General features: G+C 36.0%; 3 protein-coding genes across 3 annotated transcripts in view; 2 read left to right on the top strand and 1 right to left on the bottom strand.

Moving 5' to 3' along the window:
* LOC142336458 (sodium-dependent serotonin transporter-like) overlaps positions 1–21,737 on the top strand; it is a 526,993-nt gene that overhangs the window by 177,495 nt on the left and 327,761 nt on the right. The window lies entirely within an intron of this gene.
* The window catches only part of LOC142336452 (dynein axonemal light chain 1-like), a 46,591-nt gene continuing 31,171 nt past the window's right edge, over positions 6,318–21,737 (bottom strand). The window contains exons 3-4 of the mRNA XM_075385297.1: positions 7,511–7,690; positions 6,318–6,888 (exon numbers count right to left, since the gene is read on the bottom strand). Of these exons, the coding sequence (XP_075241412.1) occupies positions 6,706–6,888; positions 7,511–7,690 (363 nt within the window). The 3' untranslated portion in view covers positions 6,318–6,705. The remainder of the gene's footprint in view (positions 6,889–7,510; positions 7,691–21,737) is intronic.
* LOC142336451 (mitochondrial-processing peptidase subunit alpha-like) overlaps positions 10,779–21,737 on the top strand; it is a 30,043-nt gene continuing 19,084 nt past the window's right edge. The window contains exons 1-6 of the mRNA XM_075385296.1: positions 10,779–10,835; positions 10,939–11,129; positions 11,784–11,942; positions 12,758–13,123; positions 18,067–18,222; positions 18,395–18,526. Coding sequence (XP_075241411.1) covers positions 10,801–10,835; positions 10,939–11,129; positions 11,784–11,942; positions 12,758–13,123; positions 18,067–18,222; positions 18,395–18,526 — 1,039 coding nt within the window. The 5' untranslated portion in view covers positions 10,779–10,800. The remainder of the gene's footprint in view (positions 10,836–10,938; positions 11,130–11,783; positions 11,943–12,757; positions 13,124–18,066; positions 18,223–18,394; positions 18,527–21,737) is intronic.

The raw sequence follows: 21,737 nt of genomic DNA, 5'->3' as shown, positions 1-21,737 counted from the left end.
TTATTTTCGGTTTTATCTGACGCTATTTTGACCTTGGTAATAAATTTAACCTTGTTTTACATAAATTTTGGATGTAGTTAATGTTTGTTGTTTTTGTTTCATTTTGTTGTTCTTCTTGACTTGCCTTCCTAATAATTGCTGATCTCATCAATCAAATGCAACCTTTTTTTCTCCACTGAGTCATTTGCTTTGGAGGCGATCTTTCATACATTGCTTTTGAAAATTACTGGAAAAAAACTGAAATACTATCGGTTGTTCATTTGGTAGACGTTTATGTCGAAAATTTGGATGAGAGGTGTCGGAACTTTATGTACGAACGCACATTACCGAGCCTCCTTGTTTTATTACGACTCGAAGAGGAGTATTGGAGGAGTTTTTTTAATCAGATTTATTAGAGTGAATTTTGAAGCAGGAAATGCAACGCGTGAAAAGTTTTGGAGAGATTTTGGGTGCTGAGCAAAATTGAAGAGTGGAGCAAAAAGAGTGGTTTTTTGTTCATACCGCTGTTTTGGAAAAACTTCCTGTAAGCGAGCGAAATCTTTTGTTCACATGAACAATTGTTTTTTCAAACGTTTTGGTTAAGACGTATCGGACTGACAAAATTTCGCGTTTGACATTTTTCTAAACTGTTTTCTAAAAGCGGATTTTTCACTCTTTTGGTTCTCAAAGTTCACACGTGTAGCATGGTCTTCATTGGCCGTGCGCCCGACAGTCAAATACTGTTGATATCCTGCCAAGTTAATTGTTATGACTAACGTTTTGTGTAATATTCATTCTTCAGCGTTAAAAAACATTGCCCCTGCTGCACTGCAACCGCAATCAATTCAGATTGTTGATGGCTGATTTGTTGAGATGCGCCGATTGCCGTAAGCCCGAGCCAAAATGTCTCTTTATATGCACAAACTGTGTCTGTGCAGCAGACTATGGAGACAGATGTGGGAAGGCCTCTGGAATACTGTTTGCTGATCCAAACAACCCTGTCAATATTAAGATTCATGTTTGTGACGTCAACTGTCAGAAATCGTTTTGGAAGTTTCATAAAAATGAGCATCAGATGAAGAGAAAGAGCGGCGTTGCTGCTACGTGCGTCGACGCTCAAGCCGTGCCTACAATGATGGCCGAAGAAAAAAATGCAAAATGGTTTGTCGATGCTTATAGACTACTCCGAAATGATGACGAGTATGCTTTTCAGTCTGAACTTGTTGGACTCTACGATGTTGAGGGTAATTTCGGAATATGCTCTTTTGGGATCGAAAAAGCGTCTGTTATTGTGAAAGATTTCATTGTTTTTATAAAATTGGCTGTTGAATGTGGTGAAATAAAAGCAAAGCCTGACGACAAAAAGTTTTGGTCAGAGTTGCAGGATGCAGGATGTGATTTGAAATATGGGTATGAGAAATGTGACTGCATAAAGGACTACGGAGAATTTACGCCGATGTTGATGCGAATGAGTGCTGAAAAGATATATGGTTGGAGTTTGATGTCGCCGGATAACCAGGAACGCGCAGAGGAAATCAGAAACGTCGAGGAGAGAGTTGACAATGTCTTCGCACCAATTGATGAGGATGTCGAATGTGGCAAACGAATCACGTGGAATCGGTCCAAATCCTTCTGGAATCGCGGAAGCGTTGCTGATTTGCTGGAAGATATTGGCGGAGCTATAATTTATGAGAAAGTTGCTGAAAATCTTGCAAAGGCATTCAATGACCGTTGATTTGTGCTGCAATTTACGAACCACTTTTAAGGTTATCCATATCTGATTGAATTTTGTTTTAACGTTGACTAAATAACCATGTCTAAGGCTGGTTCATTGAACTAAACTGCCTGGGCATTTAAACCATGGTCGTGCCATTGACTGAAATATTGGTCCTTGTTGTTATTTATGTTGCTTTATTGGGCGGTTTGCTCGACTATGTTGTATTTTTGATATAGGCACTTATACAAAAACGACTTAATATTTTTTATGCTAAACCTGGAGATTTATGCTCTCTGTTAATTTTGTTAAAAATCTTGAAATTGTGAAGACATAATTATTCTTATGCTAAAATAAATATACAAATGATGAACTACTGATTTCTGGCAACTGAAAAGACCAAATAATTCCGTTTTCTGGTAGTATAACTATGAATTCTGTAATTTGTGGTATACTGCTGACGTCATCTGGTGTGTCTGTTTAAATGATAATGACCCGAGGATCCTTTAATAAATGACTTGTCGTAATTATCAATTGCCATGGTTGAATGACATTTTAATAATTAGTAATACAGGTGTACACATTTTTAAACACAGCTCACAGCTGTTTCACTCTCAAATTTAAATCTTTGGTTGCATCGTGTTGAGAATTGTCTTTTCGATGTGATGAACTTAAAGAAATTGAATATTGAATCGAGCTATGCGAATTATTTGGTTTTGCAGATTACTAGTACATAAAGTCCCCTGTTTTTCGTGCTTAGTCACAAATTGTATCTAAGATCTTAGTAAATAGAGATATATAGGAACAAAAAGATTTTTTGTGATCAATTTGTTGGTAACAACAGCTAAGCATAGGCATCTTTTGGAAAGATGTTTCTCAACGGCTAAAATGAACCACGATCATTCGATCATGATCAATAATACTGATCTCGGTGATTGATATTTGTGGGTTCTCTATTGCTGTGCACCCGACAGATGCTACTATACTAGTAATGATTACTGAGCGGACAGTTATAAAGGTACAAATGATGTACTGCAATAGTTTACAGTTTGGTTAGTACTTCGATTGATGATTTTCCGACATGATTTCAGGAACTGAAAATTGCTTTTCATAGAAATGTCATTCGAAGGAATGTCATTGTTTTAATATTGGAATTAAGTTAGCTTTTTCCAGGATTTTTCGGTTCGTAATTTGAAATTGAAGCAGGAAAGAAAAACTTCTTAAATTTTGCATTTATTTCTAGGACAGTCAAGTGTGAAATTGCTCTTGCTTCAATTCCCGTTTTGGATAGGGAATTCAGGATTTCGAAGTTTGTAGTTTTTAATCGTGTCAACTTTTAGCTTTCTCTAATGAGATCCCTAATTCATGCGTAAATCTATCGGGGGTAACTGGATTGCGTTTCAGGTTGCCATTTACCATAATTGAAGATCTTTACGAACAAATTGCAGTCACAGCGTTTCCTATTCTTTCTGTAAAAAAATTTGCGCTCGTTCACAGTTTGGATCTGCCCCCCCCCCAGCTTTTTTATGCCCCCAATTACAAGTTATGTGTGATAGAGCACGTTTCTATTGTAAAAAAATTAGCACGTGCGTCTGGGGGCGTTAAAGATTATATGCAAACTTAGCGGGTGGAGGGGCAGAATTTCATTACCAAAGCATAGCGGCATTAAAAATTGTCAACAACAGTCAGTCATATGTTCAGTCAAGAACAATCAAATTAAAATTGGAGATTGATATAATTATTAATTACTCTCAAAGGTTTTGAGAAATCTTTGCAGATGCATGTCTTTGTACAAACTTTTCTCTTGAACGTTTTTGATTTTCTGGCTGACTTTTAGAAGCTTGACTTTTTGATTGGTACATAAGCTGAATTTTCCTGTCATTTCTTAAGCAGCTAAACTCAGTTGCAGCAATTTTGATTACGAGTTGCAGAGAACTTCGAATGTTTTGGTTTGTATCTTCTTGTTCCGGCCTCATTTAATTTAAGGAAATCTATGCTAGCCTGGCTTTTTAAATCATTTTGATGCCCTAAATAATCATCAGAGGAAGACTTGAGTGGTGTCACTAGAAAGCGCTTGCAAAATAGAATATTTCCTCAGGGGGATTTTGAAATTCGTTATTGCTGAGATTATATGTCTTTTAAAAAGCCCCCCCCCCAACCCCAAAAATTTATGGGAAAAGTAAAGTGCGATGCTGACATTCAGTTAATTGTCCTTTCTTTGCTTCAATTTCAATCAAAATATTTTTTATCGAATTAAAAATATACGTGAAAGCCTCTCCTTGCAGCATGGTTGTTTACTAAAGTGATTATGCGAAATTCGATTTTTCTGAGGAGGTTTTGAAAACTACGCTTTCACAAAAAAATTATCAAAAATTCATCGAAGCAATAAAGTTAATAAAAAATTTTGATCTGAGAACCCGTTTTTTCTCTTGAAAAGAAAAAGTAAACGTCATTCATTTCTCTGGCACGAAAATTTGAGTCTTTTTAGAGCTAACACTAAAAAATTGTCGCTGTTTTGAAATTTATATCAGATGTGTGAGCATTTTATTCCGCATCTTTCATCGTTTACACACATCAAAGGTAGTCATTTAATTACATTTTAACTAAATTTTAGCCGTTTTTTAAAGAAGAGTTTTTAAAGAGTTTGTTAAAAAAAGTGGGAAGCAGGTAATTAAAGAAAGTGAGAATCACTCCAGAATAGAACGAATTGTTTGTGCCGCACACGAATATCAACCATTAGAATATTTTGCGAGCAATTGCTTCAAACATGACTTTTTGATTGGTACATAAGCTGAATTTTCCTGTCATTTCTTAAGCAGCTAAACTCAGTTGCAGCAATTTTGATTACGAGTTGCAGAGAACTTCGAATGTTTTGGTTTGTATCTTCTTGTTCCGGCCTCATTTAATTTAAGGAAATCTATGCTAGCCTGGCTTTTTAAATCATTTTGATGCCCTAAATAATCATCAGAGGAAGACTTGAGTGGTGTCACTAGAAAGCGCTTGCAAAATAGAATATTTCCTCAGGGGGATTTTGAAATTCGTTATTGCTGAGATTATATGTCTTAAAAAGCCCCCCCCCCCCAACCCCAAAAATTTATGGGAAAAGTAAAGTGCGATGCTGACATTCAGTTAATTGTCCTTTCTTTGCTTCAATTTCAATCAAAATATTTTTTATCGAATTAAAAATATACGTGAAAGCCTCTCCTTGCAGCATGGTTGTTTACTAAAGTGATTATGCGAAATTCGATTTTTCTGAGGAGGTTTTGAAAACTACGCTTTCACAAAAAAATTATCAAAAATTCATCGAAGCAATAAAGTTAATAAAAAATTTTGATCTGAGGACCCGTTTTTTCTCTTGAAAAGAAAAAGTAAACGTCATTCATTTCTCTGGCACGAAAATTTGAGTCTTTTTAGAGCTAACACTAAAAAATTGTCGCTGTTTTGAAATTTATATCAGATGTGTGAGCATTTTATTCCGCATCTTTCATCGTTTACACACATCAAAGGTAGTCATTTAATTACATTTTAACTAAATTTTAGCCGTTTTTTAAAGAAGAGTTTTTAAAGAGTTTGTTAAAAAAAAGTGGGAAGCAGGTAATTAAAGAAAGTGAGAATCACTCCAGAATAGAACGAATTGTTTGTGCCGCACACGAATATCAACCATTAGAATATTTTGCGAGCAATTGCTTCAAACATGTCTTTTTGAGAAACTGTTTCAAGCTTTTGCTTTTATCTGTGGAATTGTGTTAGAATATAATTCATTTAATTTAATTTGATTAATTTTACATCTTTTTGACAGTCAAGTGGGGGCTTATTTCCGTGGGGGTTTTTTCCTTGAGGGGTTTCTTTTCGTGGGTTTTTTTTAATTCTAATTTTGGGTCGTTTTTTTCTGTTAGCGCGTTTCGAAATAATTTTGTTTACTTTAATCAAGTTATCGAAAATACAAAAAACCTCGAAATGAAAAAAGTAAGTCCAATTACCCCGAAGTTCAAAATTAGGTCTCGATAAGCGGGCCATATTTATGTTTGTCTGCAAGCATATTTATGTTTTTCTGGTCGTCAACTGAACCTGGCCAGTCAATGTGGCGTTTGTATTCTTAAATCTGCTTCTTAAAGCTTTGAGATGGTTGAACAAAGTGCTGTAGCCGACAATAAGGTTTGAATTATTGAGCTGATCAAAGACTAGTTCCTGTTGCTTTGTATTGAGTCAGCTGACTGATTTGTTTGCTGGGTAAATTACTACATGGATGTGAATGTGGAGTTCAAAGCAAGCATGTGGTGTAAATCGGCTTAGCATTGCGCTTTTATCATGTGAATGTTTTGATGTTAAAAAACGGCCTGTAAAGTTTCGACTTCTTTTCAACTGATTTTCACGGTGGTTAAAAACACTGACAATTTTGGATGAAATCATGTTGCTTGAAGTTCACAAAAAATATGCGAATCGCTTGATTGGTTTGCACTTTTTGGTTATGTCAGATTTAAAACTATTGATGAAAGTCAATTGAAATGGTTAATTAGAAGATCAGTAAAGTTTATGAAGTGATGTAGTTTATTATGTTTTGATTAAGTTTTTGTATCTGTTTCCGTTACAGTGAAAAATGATCCTCTGGAAGTGATTGGAAAAGTTTAACTTAAAGATCAATTAAGTATCAGTTAGGGAAACTTTCGTAAAAATGGTGAATTTTGCAATTTGTTGAGGAAAAAATTTTAGCTCCCAGATTTTGTAGTTTTCAATTGCCTTCTTTATTAGTAACTGTTCCGTCCGATGTCAGGTTTTTTACCATACCATAACATGATATGTTCAGTCTTTCGATAAAATTTGGGGCCTTTCCCATTATAGCCCCTCAGCTGAGTGCTCAAATAACGAAACCCCCTCCCCAAAAAAACGTTACTCTTTTATGGTAAGTGGTCATACACGTTATATCGTAAACTGGGGTGGGGAGGGGGTGCTACAATTGCGGGAAAGACCCATTTGATTGTAGGGCTAGGAACCAGTTCATTTTGTATCTTTGGTTATCCGCTGATTTGACCGGGTGGTGCCCCCTCCCCGTTCTCGGCCTGGTCATCCTCCTCTGACCTGACAACTGGGTTCCCGTCTAACTTCTGCAACTGGGGCAGACGTCTCAGAGCCTCCTCCTTCCACGTGCCATCCTCACATGCGCGCTCGTATAGAGGGTTTCCAACAAAAAGGAGGTCCTTTAGATAGAAAATGAAGTAAAATATGACTTAAATCAATTTTCAGTTTTTGGTCTACAAATATTGTCACATAACGGACTTTAAGGGGTATGAGGAATTTGATTCTTCCCATTATTTGAAGAAATTTTCGAATATTAAAAATTGATGCTTAAATTATTTTGGCTGAACCCCCTAGTAATGAATTTTCCCCCGATTGAAGTTTAGTGGAAGTATTGGCAAGAGTAAAAAAACAGTTGTTAAAAGAAAAGGCGTTTTACTCTAATGATACGAGAAGTAAAACTAAACAATAACAACAAATAGGGCACCATTTTATTGTTTTACTGCATTATAGGTAATGAACAACGAGCTATGGGTACATTGAAACTTTTGGAAACAGCCTTACAATTTGTTTGTAAGTTAATCATGATATAAATATTCATCTAATGGAAGTTCTGGGACCTTTTGTCGGTAAAGCGCTTTTTCAGTAAGTCGGTAGGATATTATCTCATCATCAAAAACGCCCTCAATTGAAACGGTCTCAGTTTTTTGCCTCGAGAGGTTAAAAATTGACACAATTCTTTTTTCCTGAAAAGTGTGGTGTTCACAACATTTCCGAAATTGAGAAAAGTTTGTACCTACTGACCTTGAGACTGAGGAGGTCACTCAGTCGTTGGAACTCTGCCCAGTCCTTGACCTGGTTGTTGCTCATGTAGAGTATCTGTAGCTTTTTGAGTACGTGAACTCCTTTCAGCTTCTCTATCAAGTTGTAGCTCATCCACAGCTCTACTAGTGTCTCCCCAACTGCTTCCAAACCTGAGAGGGCCTGAAGAGAACATATATTGACATCTGCCCTCTAACGCTTGATCCCCCCTCACCCGTGTTTTAATGATCCCGATTTTCAAATTGTGTTGTTATATAGCACTTATGTACATGTTGTTGCATAAGGATATGCGGCTAGTTCCTGCAAATAATCTGTACCGTTAATGGAAAAGAGCGTCAACTTAAAACTAACACGTTCGATGATCAGCTGGTAAAAAAAAGCTATTTGGTATCAATAATCGAAGTACCTTCCTAATGCTTTGATCCGACAAGAAGTTTCGGAAAGTCCACGCGACGCAATAAGTTATGGTAATCAAACTTTTAAAGTGTTTTTGGTTTCTTTTTGAAGCAGGAGCAGACAAATTATGCAGTGAGCAACTATTAGGGTAGCTGATCAGAAATTTAAAGAATGTTCCATTCCCAAAATGTTTTCGCCCGTTTAAAATGTCGACAAAATGCGCAAATACCGATTTTGGATCTTGTATAAACATCTTCAAACCCAACGGTCAAACTCTTTCGCATATTCGAAAAATAGTGTTTTTGTTTAATTAAACAAGGTATTATCGAAACAAGGTATTATCAGACCCCCGACAAAATAAAACTTCTGAATCAAGAAGCCATTTGATAACATTTAAATCAGTTTTGTTTGAATTGGATCCCTAAAATTTGGATTTGTTTCCAATTGTTTATTGAAGAAAAATAGATAAACTTCTAATAAAACTGCCGATTTTTGGTATTTTTAATAGCGGTTTGTTCGGAATGTAGTTTTTAGACTTTCGTAATAAACATTTCAGTCAAATTTTGAGATGAGATGAGATTATATAGACGGCGTGCACTGATTTTCTATCACGAATTTTTTATTGATATCAGAAATTTCGGTTTGCTCACTCTACTAACCTTCCCACGCATTCTCAAAATGCAACAAGGAAGCTCAGAAACGTGCGTACGCAAATAATGTTCCGACCCCGCTCTTCCAAATTTCGGCTTAAATGTCTTACCAAATGAGAATGGGATGAAAAAAAAAATTTGCGTCCAGCTCAATTCACTCAATGGACTAAAAAATATCGCCTTAGAAGGCTGAGGAGATTTGCCATTTTTAAAAATACGAGTCACGGCGAACAAAATCAAATAACAGTTTTTAGGTGTTTACGTCCGGCAAATTTAAGCAAAGTTGACTAAAGAATCTTATTTCTTTCAATTTTCGATGAACAAGCTCATTTTTTTAAAATAATCAGCAAAAATTTGAGCCAAGAATCAGATGAAAATTTCATCGACACTTTATATCTTTAGAAAACGAACCAACAACACTTTTTTCAAAAAAATTGTTAACGTATTTTTAGCAAAACTGACAAAAATATAGACAAGAATTCCTGAAAATGGGAATAAGAGCAACGGAAATCCGTCTATTATTCACAAAACTTTCAACCTCGTTAACTCCCTGGAAAAAAAAACAAAATTCAAAAAAACTTTTAATTTCGAATTCTACGCTGGTCTAATGATGCCACTCACAACTCTCTACGATGATTATATTGATCGGCCAAAATTCACTGAACAAAAAAACCCATTTGAGTATATAGTTCCCCCCACTAAAGTGGGTCGGAACAATAATATGCAGATTTCCAAATTCTGCTCTCTGCATAGAAAGAGGTCACCATGTTGGTTTAGATAATATGAGGGAGCTGAAAACAGTTCATTTGGAATGTTTAGTACATTTTACCGGAGCATACTGGAGTTTCATCATTACCATGTTTTAATGCAATTTTAGTCTGTAGTCGCTATGTTTGTTTTGACTTACTGAACATCTTACAATGCGTCTGCTAGAATTTTGCAGATTGCGAACAAAAATTTTAGGAAATGGTAAAGGATGTTTCTTTGCTTCCAAAAGTGCAATTTTTGGTTTTTACTATATTTTGTCAGCATATATTTAGTAAATGTACGTCGGTATATTGATCGACAGTCTGTTTATTGAGCGCGTCAATTTTGAATTTTTCCGCTTGTCAGCTTTGATACAATTTTTCTGCGAAAAACTGAGAGAAGGCGATCTGCTAAAAAAATCCAAAAACTTTGCCGAAACGTATTTAAGTAAAACTAGACCTTTTTTCTGCTACAATACAATTTCCAGAAGTGCAATGGGACGAATTTCGTGAAAGGATTGAGTGTTAGGATTGGATTGGTGCGTGAATATGCTGAGAACGCCTTTTGGGTTTAGGCCTAACGTTAGTGTGCTGATAGGACCATAGTTAGAATCTTTGTTGTGTTGTAGTTTCTTGAAGAAATGGAACAAATTTGGTTATCTTTTGGGATGCAATATACTCATGTGCCAAAATGGACAATCGGCAGCAATTTCTTATGAGATACCCAAAATGGTGTGTATTTGAATGGTGGAGTGACCAGAATATATTCCGGATCTAAGCTCAATTTGAAAAAAAAAGCTTTAAGGAGCAGCGTTTTCAAAATCAGGGTAATTAATTGAATCTTTTTTTAATAATTGATATTTTTGGGATTCCTTTTTTGCGCTGACACGAAGTTTGAAGCAATTATTGTAAACTTGTGTGCCCTTTTTTGGCTCACAAAACATTTGCTTCACCGTTTTTGCACTTTTTTCTAGAACATTCTTTCAATTTCACTTCTCGAGTGACTTCTTCACACTTGACTTCTCGATTTTTGCTGGATCTAAAGTGCTCTTATTCAGAAATATAGCCTGTTGCTGGAACAAAACCGATTGTAAGATAGCTTATTACAGAGAATGATAACCAACTAGTTAATGCTTCAGTTTAGCACGGCGGAGGTCGCGGGTGGGAAGTCCTCCCTAATCGGAGTTTTTTCACACATCAAAGATTATCTAGGCTACAGCCGCCTCTGAATTAAACTGCCCCGCCTGTCGCTCGAGAGCAGTTTGTCCGACGGTTGTCGGTTCATGATCTAATATGAAACGCTTTAGCCATCAGTCGTGAATTCTTATTTTAAGTTTTTTAAAATTTGATGTCTGTTGGTGCAGAATTCAGCGGTGGCTATGAGTTCAGAAAAAAGTAGCAATGTTGTGTATAATTTGTGCTACTCATTGTGGTTAAGTATGTGGATCACAAATAAAGTTTTCTTTCAGATAATTTGCCGATGGGTTTTAACTATTTTCGGATCGTTTCCATAAGGTACGTGATGTCAAGAGTTTTGCCATCTATTTTGGTCTGACAATTACATAAATTTCATATAACTAAGAAACTAATAAGAAAAAAATATCTTTGTTATATTTAGGTTTTACTCTTTTGGTTCGCGAAGCACAATAAGTGACCATCCGTGGCTCTCTCAACCATTGGAGGCATTCGCACCCAAAACAACAAGTGTAGTAAATAAGAATGCTTTTGTTCATTCGAAGAAAGGTGCCAGTAGTACTCAAGTAACGGCACTATCTAATGGAGTCAGAGTTGCAACTCAACAGTCTTCAGGTATGATATTTAAATGATTTTTGGGAATTCACAAAATGGTTCGAACTCAAATTAAGATGTGACATACAGTAAGTGATATAGGTTTAATTAAATATTTATTTTTTATTTATTTAATTTGTTTTTTAAAGTTGTTTATTAACTGCCGTTGTTTATTAACTGCCGTAGAAAGTTGTTTATTACTTGACGGTTTTTTTCGATAATTATATCGCCGAGAGGCTGAATTTATTGTGCATACATACTGCGAACAAGCTTTAATTTATTGTTCATACATAGCTTAACGTGAACCCTAGGTGACATTGGGGTCACAAAAGATAGATAGTTGTTAGGCTGTATTGTTTGAGGGTCATTAGTGTTTGCATTTTGATTTTGAAACTAAGGATATGGTTTGATGATAGAATCTCGTTTTTTTAATCGCACCTTTTTACCCTTGGTGGTCTTTTGCAACTATTGGGCCTCGTATCAACGGTCTATTTCGCGGAAATTGTTTAGCAATCTGCCGGCTGTTTTGGTAACTGTTATCTGCCGGATGTTTCGGTTTAAATATAAAGCTTTTGTTCATTACTAACTCCCATTTTGAACAGGTATTTTTAACACAATCTTCTGTAAAAGCCAAAAATATAGCGACATGATAAATGATTAACATCTTTGATTAAGGTAACTTTTGCACCCTTGGCGTGGGAGTGAATGCAGGCAGTCGCTATGAGATGTTCTCGCCCTCTGGGGTTACTCACTTTCTGGAGAAGATGGCTTTCAGCTCCACTGCCAACTACAACTCAAAAGATGACATTCTTCAAACACTAGCCCAACATGGAGGTCAGAAAATTTGAGTACTTCCGGCATTCTAAATTTTGGAAACTCATTTCGCTGGATTATAAAGATAGCGATCATCAATATGCGTATTAAAAAAATAACCACTGAATTACCGGAGTTGTTTACATTCTTGTGTAAAGTTCCAGACAGTGTATTTTACAGGTATTATATTAGATGAGTAATTAATTAACCGGGAAATTACTCATCTAATAGTTCATGAAAGCTGTAAAAATTATTTCCTTGTGCTTTTCTTGGTCGGTGAAAAGTAGGTAGAGACTGTTGATTTATTCTACTTTCTGTATGGATGGAAAGCGAAGGTAGAAAGAATGCCCCATTTATCCAAAATTTCTGAATATTTAGTCCTGGTGTATGAAGCTAAAGTGCATTCGAACGACACATAAACCGGGTTCTAGGAAATAAATCCCTTCTGGAATAAACGCGCATGAAAATAATCTCCAATGTTAACATAGAACTTCGACCGCGATAATTTGTTGAATTGTGATAGATTCACTATCACGTCCCATGGACCGCTAAGACATCGTCATGGCTCGTGAAGCACGGCCAAATGTGCTAAATGCGCAGCTCTTTAACAGTAAAGTGGGGCTTTCATATCGCTGGGGTGCTTATCCTTGGATTTTTTTCGTTATCTATAATTGGGTGGCTTTTTTGTTTTTTTTTTCAGAAACTACATAAATGGTATGTATTTGTGTTTGGTGATGAAGACCTAGGTAATCTTGCTCGAGATTTCAAAGCTGAAAATTTTATTAAGCGGGCGAGTTTACTTAGTGCAGTTAACTAATTAAGCACGACTATTTTAGGAATCTGTGACTGTCAGTTTTCCCGAGATGTCGCCTTCTACGCTCTTTCAATCTCTAACAAAAGCGTCCAAACGGGCCTAGACATTCTAAGCCAAGCTGTGCTTCATCCAAAACTAACTTCAGAAGAGCTTGAAATGTCTAGGAGCTTAGTTTACTTCGATTTACTTGACCACGAGGAATCGTTAGCCAGAATGCAGCCGGATATTCTACTGCATGACATGATACACCGAGCTGCATTTAGAGGCAATACTGTAGGGTTGCCCAAGTTTTGCCCGAAAGAACATGTTGACAAGATAAAAAGAGATGATTTGAGCAGTTTTCTGGCAACGTATATGGAAGCCGAGAGGACTGTGATCGCAGGAGTTGGTAGGTAAAAGTAATAATACGGATTCAGTGCAACAGCACGTTACATCACGTTATATGTAACGAAAAAATAGGTTATATACATACATGTAATTTTACTAAAAATTAGAACATTCGATTATACTCAATTATATGCATGTATATAACATATTTTTTGCGTTGCATAACATGATATAACGTGCTCATGCGCGGAATACGTATAATTACAGTTACTGTTAAATTGAATGGCTCTAGCTGTACAGCTGTTATTTATCTGTCATAATCGTTGATAACCTCGAAATAACCAATATGTTTACTGGAAAAGTTCAAGATACTTAACTGATATTGATCCTTTGTTTATCAGTGACAAATAATTGAAGCCTGGTTTCTATGGTCCGGCACCGTCCAAATTTCGTTTCTTAATAGCTCGTAGAAAATTAACAATAATCATTGTCAAAAAAATAATTCACTGTTCAAACAGATGACATCAATGCGAATTGAAAAGAGAAAACCATCTCAATTACAATCGCACTCATGAAAGTCAATATGAGGACTCCACAAATGAGGGGAGCAATTCTCGGTTTCTTGTTTTAAACTGAGATTTCGTGAACGGTGATATCTCATATCAGAAATCTCATATGATTTAATCATATCAGAAATCTTTGAAAATCGCACCCTCCCCTCCTCCCTATCCCCCGGAAGATTGACCCTTCAAAGTTGATCATTCTATTGTTCCAACCCTAAATATTTCTGTTAACACGTCTATGGGCGATTGATTTCTTTTCAGTAGAGAAATAATAGTAGTAGTGTCAATAGAAAGTTCTTCATAAACTGAATTGATTGGCTTAAAAAATACGAATATTTATTTTAGTAAAGACCAATCTTTATTTTTTGTCCAATCATTTTTTTCTTCACAATAATAACTTTAAATGATGTATATGTGATTGCATATCAGGAAATGGCTTGAAATCTTTTGTGATACGCCAACGAGGGTAACAGAAACAACCGTCACATCACTACGTGATTGTTTTATATTCCAAAATATTTGAGTGGCCAAATTAGGGTTACTGAGTTGCAAAATTTTAGTGCTCATTATCCTACTGCGTTTAAAAGCAGCGTAAAGGCAAAAGAAAAAGCGTTGGTTGGAGACATAGTTTTTTGGAGCATTCTATACTCCGGTCAATTTACCTGAAAGATCTCTTTGAGCATTTCAAAAACAATGAGAACTGAATTTTATGTACAGTAAATGCAGATGCTGCTTTTTTCCATTTTTGATAAATTGTTCTTCGGTGTGACTAACTACTACGCTTCTGTAAAACATGTTGATGAGGTGTGCAGAATACCAAATTGGTTTAAATTTAAGCTTAAAAATCTCAAAACGGAACATATAAAAAATGGAAGCTCAGAACAGTGAAAAACTGCTGAAAACATTTCAATGTTGCAATAACAAATTCAATGAATACGTTGTCAAATCAATAGAGTACAAGTTTGCAAGATTTGCAATGAACTGCAAGGTCAAACATCGAAACTTGGTAATTTTCCCAAGTTGACTGTTTGTTCGGAAAATAATGAAATAACCGCCAAATGAGACATTTCGAACGGCTTCAATCAATATTTTTGTAAATGTCATGAACTTAGTGTGTTTTTAACGAAAGTTTTTAAATCTCGACATCATGTTCCTCATGTGACTACAGTATAAAAAACATCATAATGAGAGCCAGCATAGAAATAACAGCTGAATGTTTAGCAACAAACTAACTGCTCTTTTGAAAAGGGATTCCGCCCAACACAACTTTTCCTCTGAATGGAGGACCACCCGAATTCAATTTTGAGAAATGCAGACCAATTTCTTCGTTAAGATTTTTGAGAGAATTTTGTTCAACCTGTAACTGATATTTCACAACCAATTTGGACGTGGAAACGAACACCGTGCTATCGACAAACTAGTACAATTAACTCTGAAAACAGTTTTTAAAAGCAGATTACTGCAGTAGTCAATTCTTCTTAGATCTTAAGAAGGCTGTTGATGCGACCAAAAAATGTTTTTTTTTTGTGGAAACTTTGGCACTTTAATAAACACAAGCATGTTGAAAGGAATGGTGTCTCTTTTGATTTATTGGTGAAAAGTCAATTTCGGAGCACCACAAGGATTAATCCGTGGGGCATAACTTTATTATAGGTCTTAATGACTTACCCAATGCGTCCAAAATTGTTCAAATTATTCTATTTGCTGATGATAGTCATTGAAGCTGTTGCCTTGAGTTTTGGAAACGTAAACATTGATTTGTGACAAGAAAATAATTGGTTATAATAGAATAATTGTGTTTTAAATTTAACCAAAACAATTCAAATGGATTTGAAGACATATATAGCCTAACAAAAATTTTCTCTCAACAGAGAATCGAAATGTAACTCAAGTTGTTTCCTGTACTTCAAGCTAGCTTTTCAAACTAAAATACTTTCGTGAAAAAACTGACACTTGCGTTGATTCTGTCTGTAAGAAACAGTTAAGATTATTTGAATTTTACTGATGGAATTTTTAACCAATATTGAGATAAACTCGGTTACTTTCCGTTGTGCCAAAATATGCAATAAAGTGCGGCAATTTTGAATTATGTCGACTGAGGTCGATAATAGTGACCGATCAAGAAATGCTAATATCTGCCATAATCTAAAATAGCTTCTCATGTCAACAATTTTGAATCGAAGTATTTCATATTTATCTACTAACAATTTAAAATTAAAGATACCAAGTTTTGTGTTCCGAATATCTTTGTTTTACAATAGTATTAGAGTACACAGGGTAAGCTGATAATATAAATTTCACTCTTCTTTTATTTAACCCCGCTATTGATTAATTAATTTTTCAAAGGTGAATTGAATTCTTATCATTTTTCTTTCGTTCTTTCTGCTTATCTTCCGTCCTCTTTTTTGTTTGTTGTTTATTCGTTCCTTTCTTTTCTCTCCCTGTTTAATTTTTCCTGTACATATATACATATATATTATTTAATATAAAATATAATAATATAATGTTGATATATATGTATATTTATCGGTATATATGTATGTTTTTATGTATTTATGTCTGTACTAATGTGTATGTATGTGTATATATATATATATATATATATATATATATATATATATATGTATATATATATATATATATATATATATATATATATATATATATATATATATTTGTTCATTTTTTATGTACATATGTATTCGTGTATGTTTTTGATGTATGTGTTTTTATGTGTGCATTTTTGTATGTATGTTTGCTTTTATGCATGTATGCATTTTCCTTTGCATGCATATATGCATGTATGTAGAAATTTATTTAAGTATGCACTATTGTATCTATACTTTTATGTATGTATGCATGTATTTATGTCTGCATGCTTTTGTTTGTGTGTGTATGTGTTTGTGTGTGTATGTGTTTGTGTGTGCGTGTGTGTTTGTGTGTGTGTTTGTGTGTGTGTGTGTATGTGTGCGCGTGTGTGTGTTTGTGTGTGTGTTTGCGTGTGTTATATCTGTGTATGCATGTAGGGGAAGGGAGAGAGGGAAGGTCTGTTATTAATTGCCATATCTGATTAGTGCTTTTATTGGCATTTTCTAGATTTATTATTTGAAATGCAAAAATTTGTTTTGCTTTTGGAAGTCGACTGAGAAATTTTTGTATAATTTTTTACGTGCGGCATTTAGACTTGTTTTTGCTTGTTTTTTTGTCTCATTTGCATTTTTTTGTGAGTACCACTATACATTATAGATTTGTTCTAATGTTTTTTGTCTGAGTTTTGAAAGCCCCCAATGAGGATCCAATAATAATATGATTTTGACACCTTTCACAATTTTTTTGCCCGGTTATATTGTTTCGTTGTCCTGTCACGCAATCTTATTGTTTGTAATTTTAATAGGTTCTTTATTTAGATATTATTGACAATATTGCTGTTTATGATTCTAAGTTAGAGTTGAGTCTTTTAACGTGTTCGAATTTATGTTATAAAGACTTAAGTTAAGTAACCGTAAGTCTTTGTTGTCTACTTTTGCTCGCAATGCTGTTTTATGATGTCTGAGGTCTCACAGTGAATAAGTATATTAAAATTTTGTTGTTTTTAATACCTTTGACAATAACAGATTGCGTAAAAATGAGTTACATTGTTGAGGTTTTTCAAAAAATTTTCTTTGTTTTTATGTTCGTGTTCGTATTGGTCGCTGCATTGTTGGCTCTCAAAGGCAGATCTTCTAATGAAGCTGATTGTCAGGTCTATTTTATTCAATTCTTTGAGTTGTTTTTCGGGAATTATACTCTTTTTTCATTTGGTCGTCGACTCTTTTGTTTCATGTGACGACACACTCTTTTCAAATCAGATTTTTGTTTGATCATATATATGCAAATTGTTGACAAACTATGAGCGTAACGTCTTCACGCTGATCGGAGCAAATTTGTTGCTTATCGGCGTGACGAACCTTTTGGTCACTCTTGATTTACTTCACTTTCAAATCGACTTTTTCTCAAAATGTCTTTCACTTACTTTGATTGGATTATTTAAAGGAGTTATACTATTTAAAGGTTACTTGAAGGAAACTACAATTCATAATTCTAAACCATTTACAGATATCACAACAATTTGTAGTAAAGCCTGTTGTTTTTCGAAGTTTTTCTAGGTCTCGCCACTCTTTTCTTTGAAATTTTGAAATTACAGGTCCACGAGGGTATCGCGGCTTTTCTGGCGATCTGCAATTTGTTGTGGACATTTTTAATTGTTCGCTGGTGTGGTTTTTGTGGGGGAATGTCTCGTGTGTGTGGTTGAGGTGTTTTATCTGTGTGTGTGTGTGTGGGGGGGGGGGGGGGGGGTTGCCTGTATGGCAAGACAGTAATTTAACTGTAAATTTTTGCATAAGTAAAACGGTAGTGTACTCAATTGCTCTTTACATTTTTATGGTGAACGTTCAAAATTTAGGTTTGGATCACGATGAGCTGTGCAAATTGGTAGAGACTATGTTTAACTTCGAAGACTCATCGTACAAAGATGCAAAGCTGTTAGAAGTGGATGAGTCATTAGGACAGTACACAGGGGGAGAACTGAGGATTGACAAAAGACTCACTCCTGTCACTGGTAATCACGACATAAAATCTGTGAAGCAATGTCCATTTGATATAGTTGCAGAAATGTTATCTAGAACTATCTATTTTCCACCTATTACAATTCTTGTGGGCGTTTGGGAGCGATAATTTATTCTTCAGTGGAAAAGAAACAGGTGCCTGTTATTTCAGTTTTTATTGTGTAGGCGGCGACAACCCCTTGCCTGAGTTGGCTCATGTAGTTATTGGACTTGAAAGTGTCAGTAGTCTGCACGAGGACTACGTGACTGCCACTGTCCTTAGCTTTCTCATGGGAGGTGGCAGCTCTTTCTCGGCAGGTAAATCACGTTCTAATATACGCGTATGTTGTTAATTGCTCTCAAACAAAGTTTGTAGCAATTATATTAGTCCTGTGGTTTTTACGCGATTTTTCGTCTGACCCATTTGACTTTTCGTCCTCAAAAACTGGATAAATATGTAGCGCTCAGTGGGAATTAATTTCTCTTAGAGCCTTTCAGCTCACTGGTCTCCAAGTATGCGATTAACAGAAACTGTTTTGGAGACGTATACGTATGGTTTGAAGGGTGGTTCTTAGAAATTGGCTCTCCCAGCACCCCAACCCCCAACGTCAGCACCCACTCACTCTCCCCCCCCCAATCCCTACTCCTGCACATCGTTCAGGCCGTACGGGCCCCGTTCAGCCAAAGTCCTCCTCCCCCTGTAACCGCACTGTCGCCTCCCTCACCCCGGTGCACCCCCCCCCCCCGCTGCGCCCACCTCACACCCTTCAATTAAGCTATAGCTAGCCTCACTAAACCGTAGCTAGCTACAGGCAAAGCTAACCGCTCGCCGATCGGTTTGAAACAATTCGCCTGACGTTAGTTGGTTAATTTTTTTTGTTGTTAATGAGTTTGTTTCAATTATATTAGTCCTGCAGTCTTATGCGATTTCTCTTCTGGCGCTTCTAAATTTTGTCCTCAAAGACAGCACAAACAGGTAAAACCAGGAGAGCGTTAAGTGACTGAGCAGCTCTTTTCGAGCCCTACGCCTCACTAGTCTAATCATGCGAGGTCTCGCCGAAACTGTTTCGAGGAGACAAATATGTGGCGTGAAGGGTGGTTCTTAAGAGTTTGACTCGCCCCTCATGTTTGTTGTTGTAGCGGTTAGACAAAACAGCGTTCCGCTTGCTATCCCATCGCGATATGGCTTTCATGTTCTTATCTGGTCACCTAGCCGCTTTATATTGGGAAAGTTAATACAAGTGTATATGCGGTAACTGAATGTGGTGTTGTGTAGCTATGTTGCTGTCGTTCGGCTTTTGTTTTGACTCGTAGAGGAGTATCGGTTTCTAAGTTTTTTTAAAGCGAAAGTGCTATTTTAGGCGGTATTTTGACATGAAAGCGGAAAGAGAGTAAAGTTGCCCCGCGGGCAAACTTTTCTGATCCAGAGAAGTATTTTCATAATGATTTTTCGTGTGATAATGGCAAATATATATAACCGTTTTTAGGAGTTTTTCTCCATTTGGGTCCATTTTTTCTTGTATTTTGTTTAGAAATATTTTTAAGTGCTCTCAGACAAATTTTGTAGCAATTATATTAGTTCTATTGTCTTTTTATGCGATTTTTTGGTTGACCGATTTTTCGTCTGACCCATTTGAATTTTCGTCCACAAAAATGGTATAGACAGGTAGCGTCAGGAGACATTAAGTTCTCTTAGAGTCTTTCAGCTAACTAGTATGCGATTCACAGAAACTGTTTTGGAGACGTATACTCGTGGTGTGAAGGGCGGTTCTTAGAGGTTGACCCCACACCCCCATCCACTTCACCCGTCTCTCACATCAGCCCCTTTCACTTCTTATCCTTCCAATCCCCCTTCCTGCGCATCGGTCGGGCCGTAAGGACGTGGCGCTGTGCAGACAAAGACCCCCACCATTGCCCACCATAAATCCCTCGAAGCACCCCACACACCACCACACCGTTGCGCTCACCTCACGCCCCTTCAATTAGGCTAAAACTAGCCCCACCAAACCGTAGCTTCTACTGACGAAGCCAACCGCTCGCCGGTCGTTTGAGAGCAAATCACCCGGCGATAGTCGGTTATGTTTTGATTGGCACTGCTGCAATATGTATGCCTCTCTGAAATTATGAAATTGTTTTTTTGGGAGCCTAATTGTGTTTCAAATGCAAAAGTGTTTCGTGTTTTACATTTTTTCAGTTAATTTCTGGTTTTCTTTTCAATAATTACTTTGTTTAGAGCTTCGACCGCACTTATTTTGTAATAAGTGTATATGGCTACATACCTTCGACAATACATGCATTGATTGACTCTTTTTTGTGAGGTAAGGTGTTTTTTAATGAAATTCTACTCGTAATTATTCGGTTGGTTTGTAAATTTAATTTCAATGCTCAATATTGAAACGTACTTGCTTTCATACTTCCAACTTAACTTCAAATATTATGATCATGCCTTGTTACTATTTTTCACAATGCGACTTTACGTAACCTTAAAGCTCAGCAGTGGGCGTTTTTTCAAATTAATATCTGCGCAAAATTATTTCTATAATTTATAGTTTTATTTGTTCTGCCTTAATGTTGTTAAAAAAGATATAGCTAGGGTTTGTTGGGGCTAGCTTTAGCCTAATGTTACTTGAATTTTATTTTTTGTTTCGTGCTTATATCAGTTTTTTTTTAACCTTATCAGTTTTTGTACATCTTAAAGACCTTGGATCGTTTTTCAATTTTACCAGTATGTTTCTAAAAATATAAAATTATCGGTTTCATGATTTCACAGTAAGTTTTCTCTTGTAAAATTTTGTGATTGGAATTAAATTTGAGTGTCATTTTTGTATGGTTTATGAGTGACGTCGTAAGTCGTTTTTTGTTTGTTTGCTTCACTGATGACATTGTTGAAAATTTTCTGTTTATGACAAGGGTTCAAAACTCTATCAAATCATTAATTAACTCGGGTAAATAGTTTTTGCAGACAGACAGATGTTTGGACTGCAATTGTGGTTTTCTGGGAAGGTCAGAGGCTTCGAACCGCTTCCGGAATCATTTTTGGGTGTTTTTTGAAGTCTGATGCTTTTTCCGTTTTACATTTGTGCAGACAGTGAAGCTCAAAAAGTCAACTTTTTATGATTGATTTTGTCTTCCCTATAACGGCATTTGTTCGCGTGACGTTTTTTTTTACTCTCTCTCTCTCTCTCTCTCTCTCTCTCTCTAGTAAAAGCTTTTCGGTAATTTGCTCGCTTAGATTTTATTAATCGTACGTGACTCACCTCACTCAAATTAACGTTTGCACTTTAAACTTTTTTAACATGGATGAATTTATAGTCACAGAAGCTCATATATGTAATAAAAGTCCCTTATCAATAACCGCCGTCAGCCTCTCAACGTCTATTATTTAGGCGCTCTCCCTTTTTTGAATTCTTTTTTATTCTTTTTTTATCACCTTTCTCGTTGTACATAAGTCACCACTTTCGCGTTTGTCTCCTGACTTACCGCCCTCATTTGTTCAGCTAAATGGGTTTTAAATTCTTTCACTCTTTGA

The sequence above is a fragment of the Convolutriloba macropyga genome, chromosome 3 (genome assembly GCF_964194025.1).
Source record: "Convolutriloba macropyga chromosome 3, txConMacr16.3, whole genome shotgun sequence".
NCBI classification, from domain to species: domain Eukaryota; kingdom Metazoa; phylum Xenacoelomorpha; order Acoela; family Convolutidae; genus Convolutriloba; species Convolutriloba macropyga.
The sequence above is the reverse complement of the archived record's forward strand: the minus strand, read 5'-3'. Positions and strand labels throughout refer to the sequence as shown.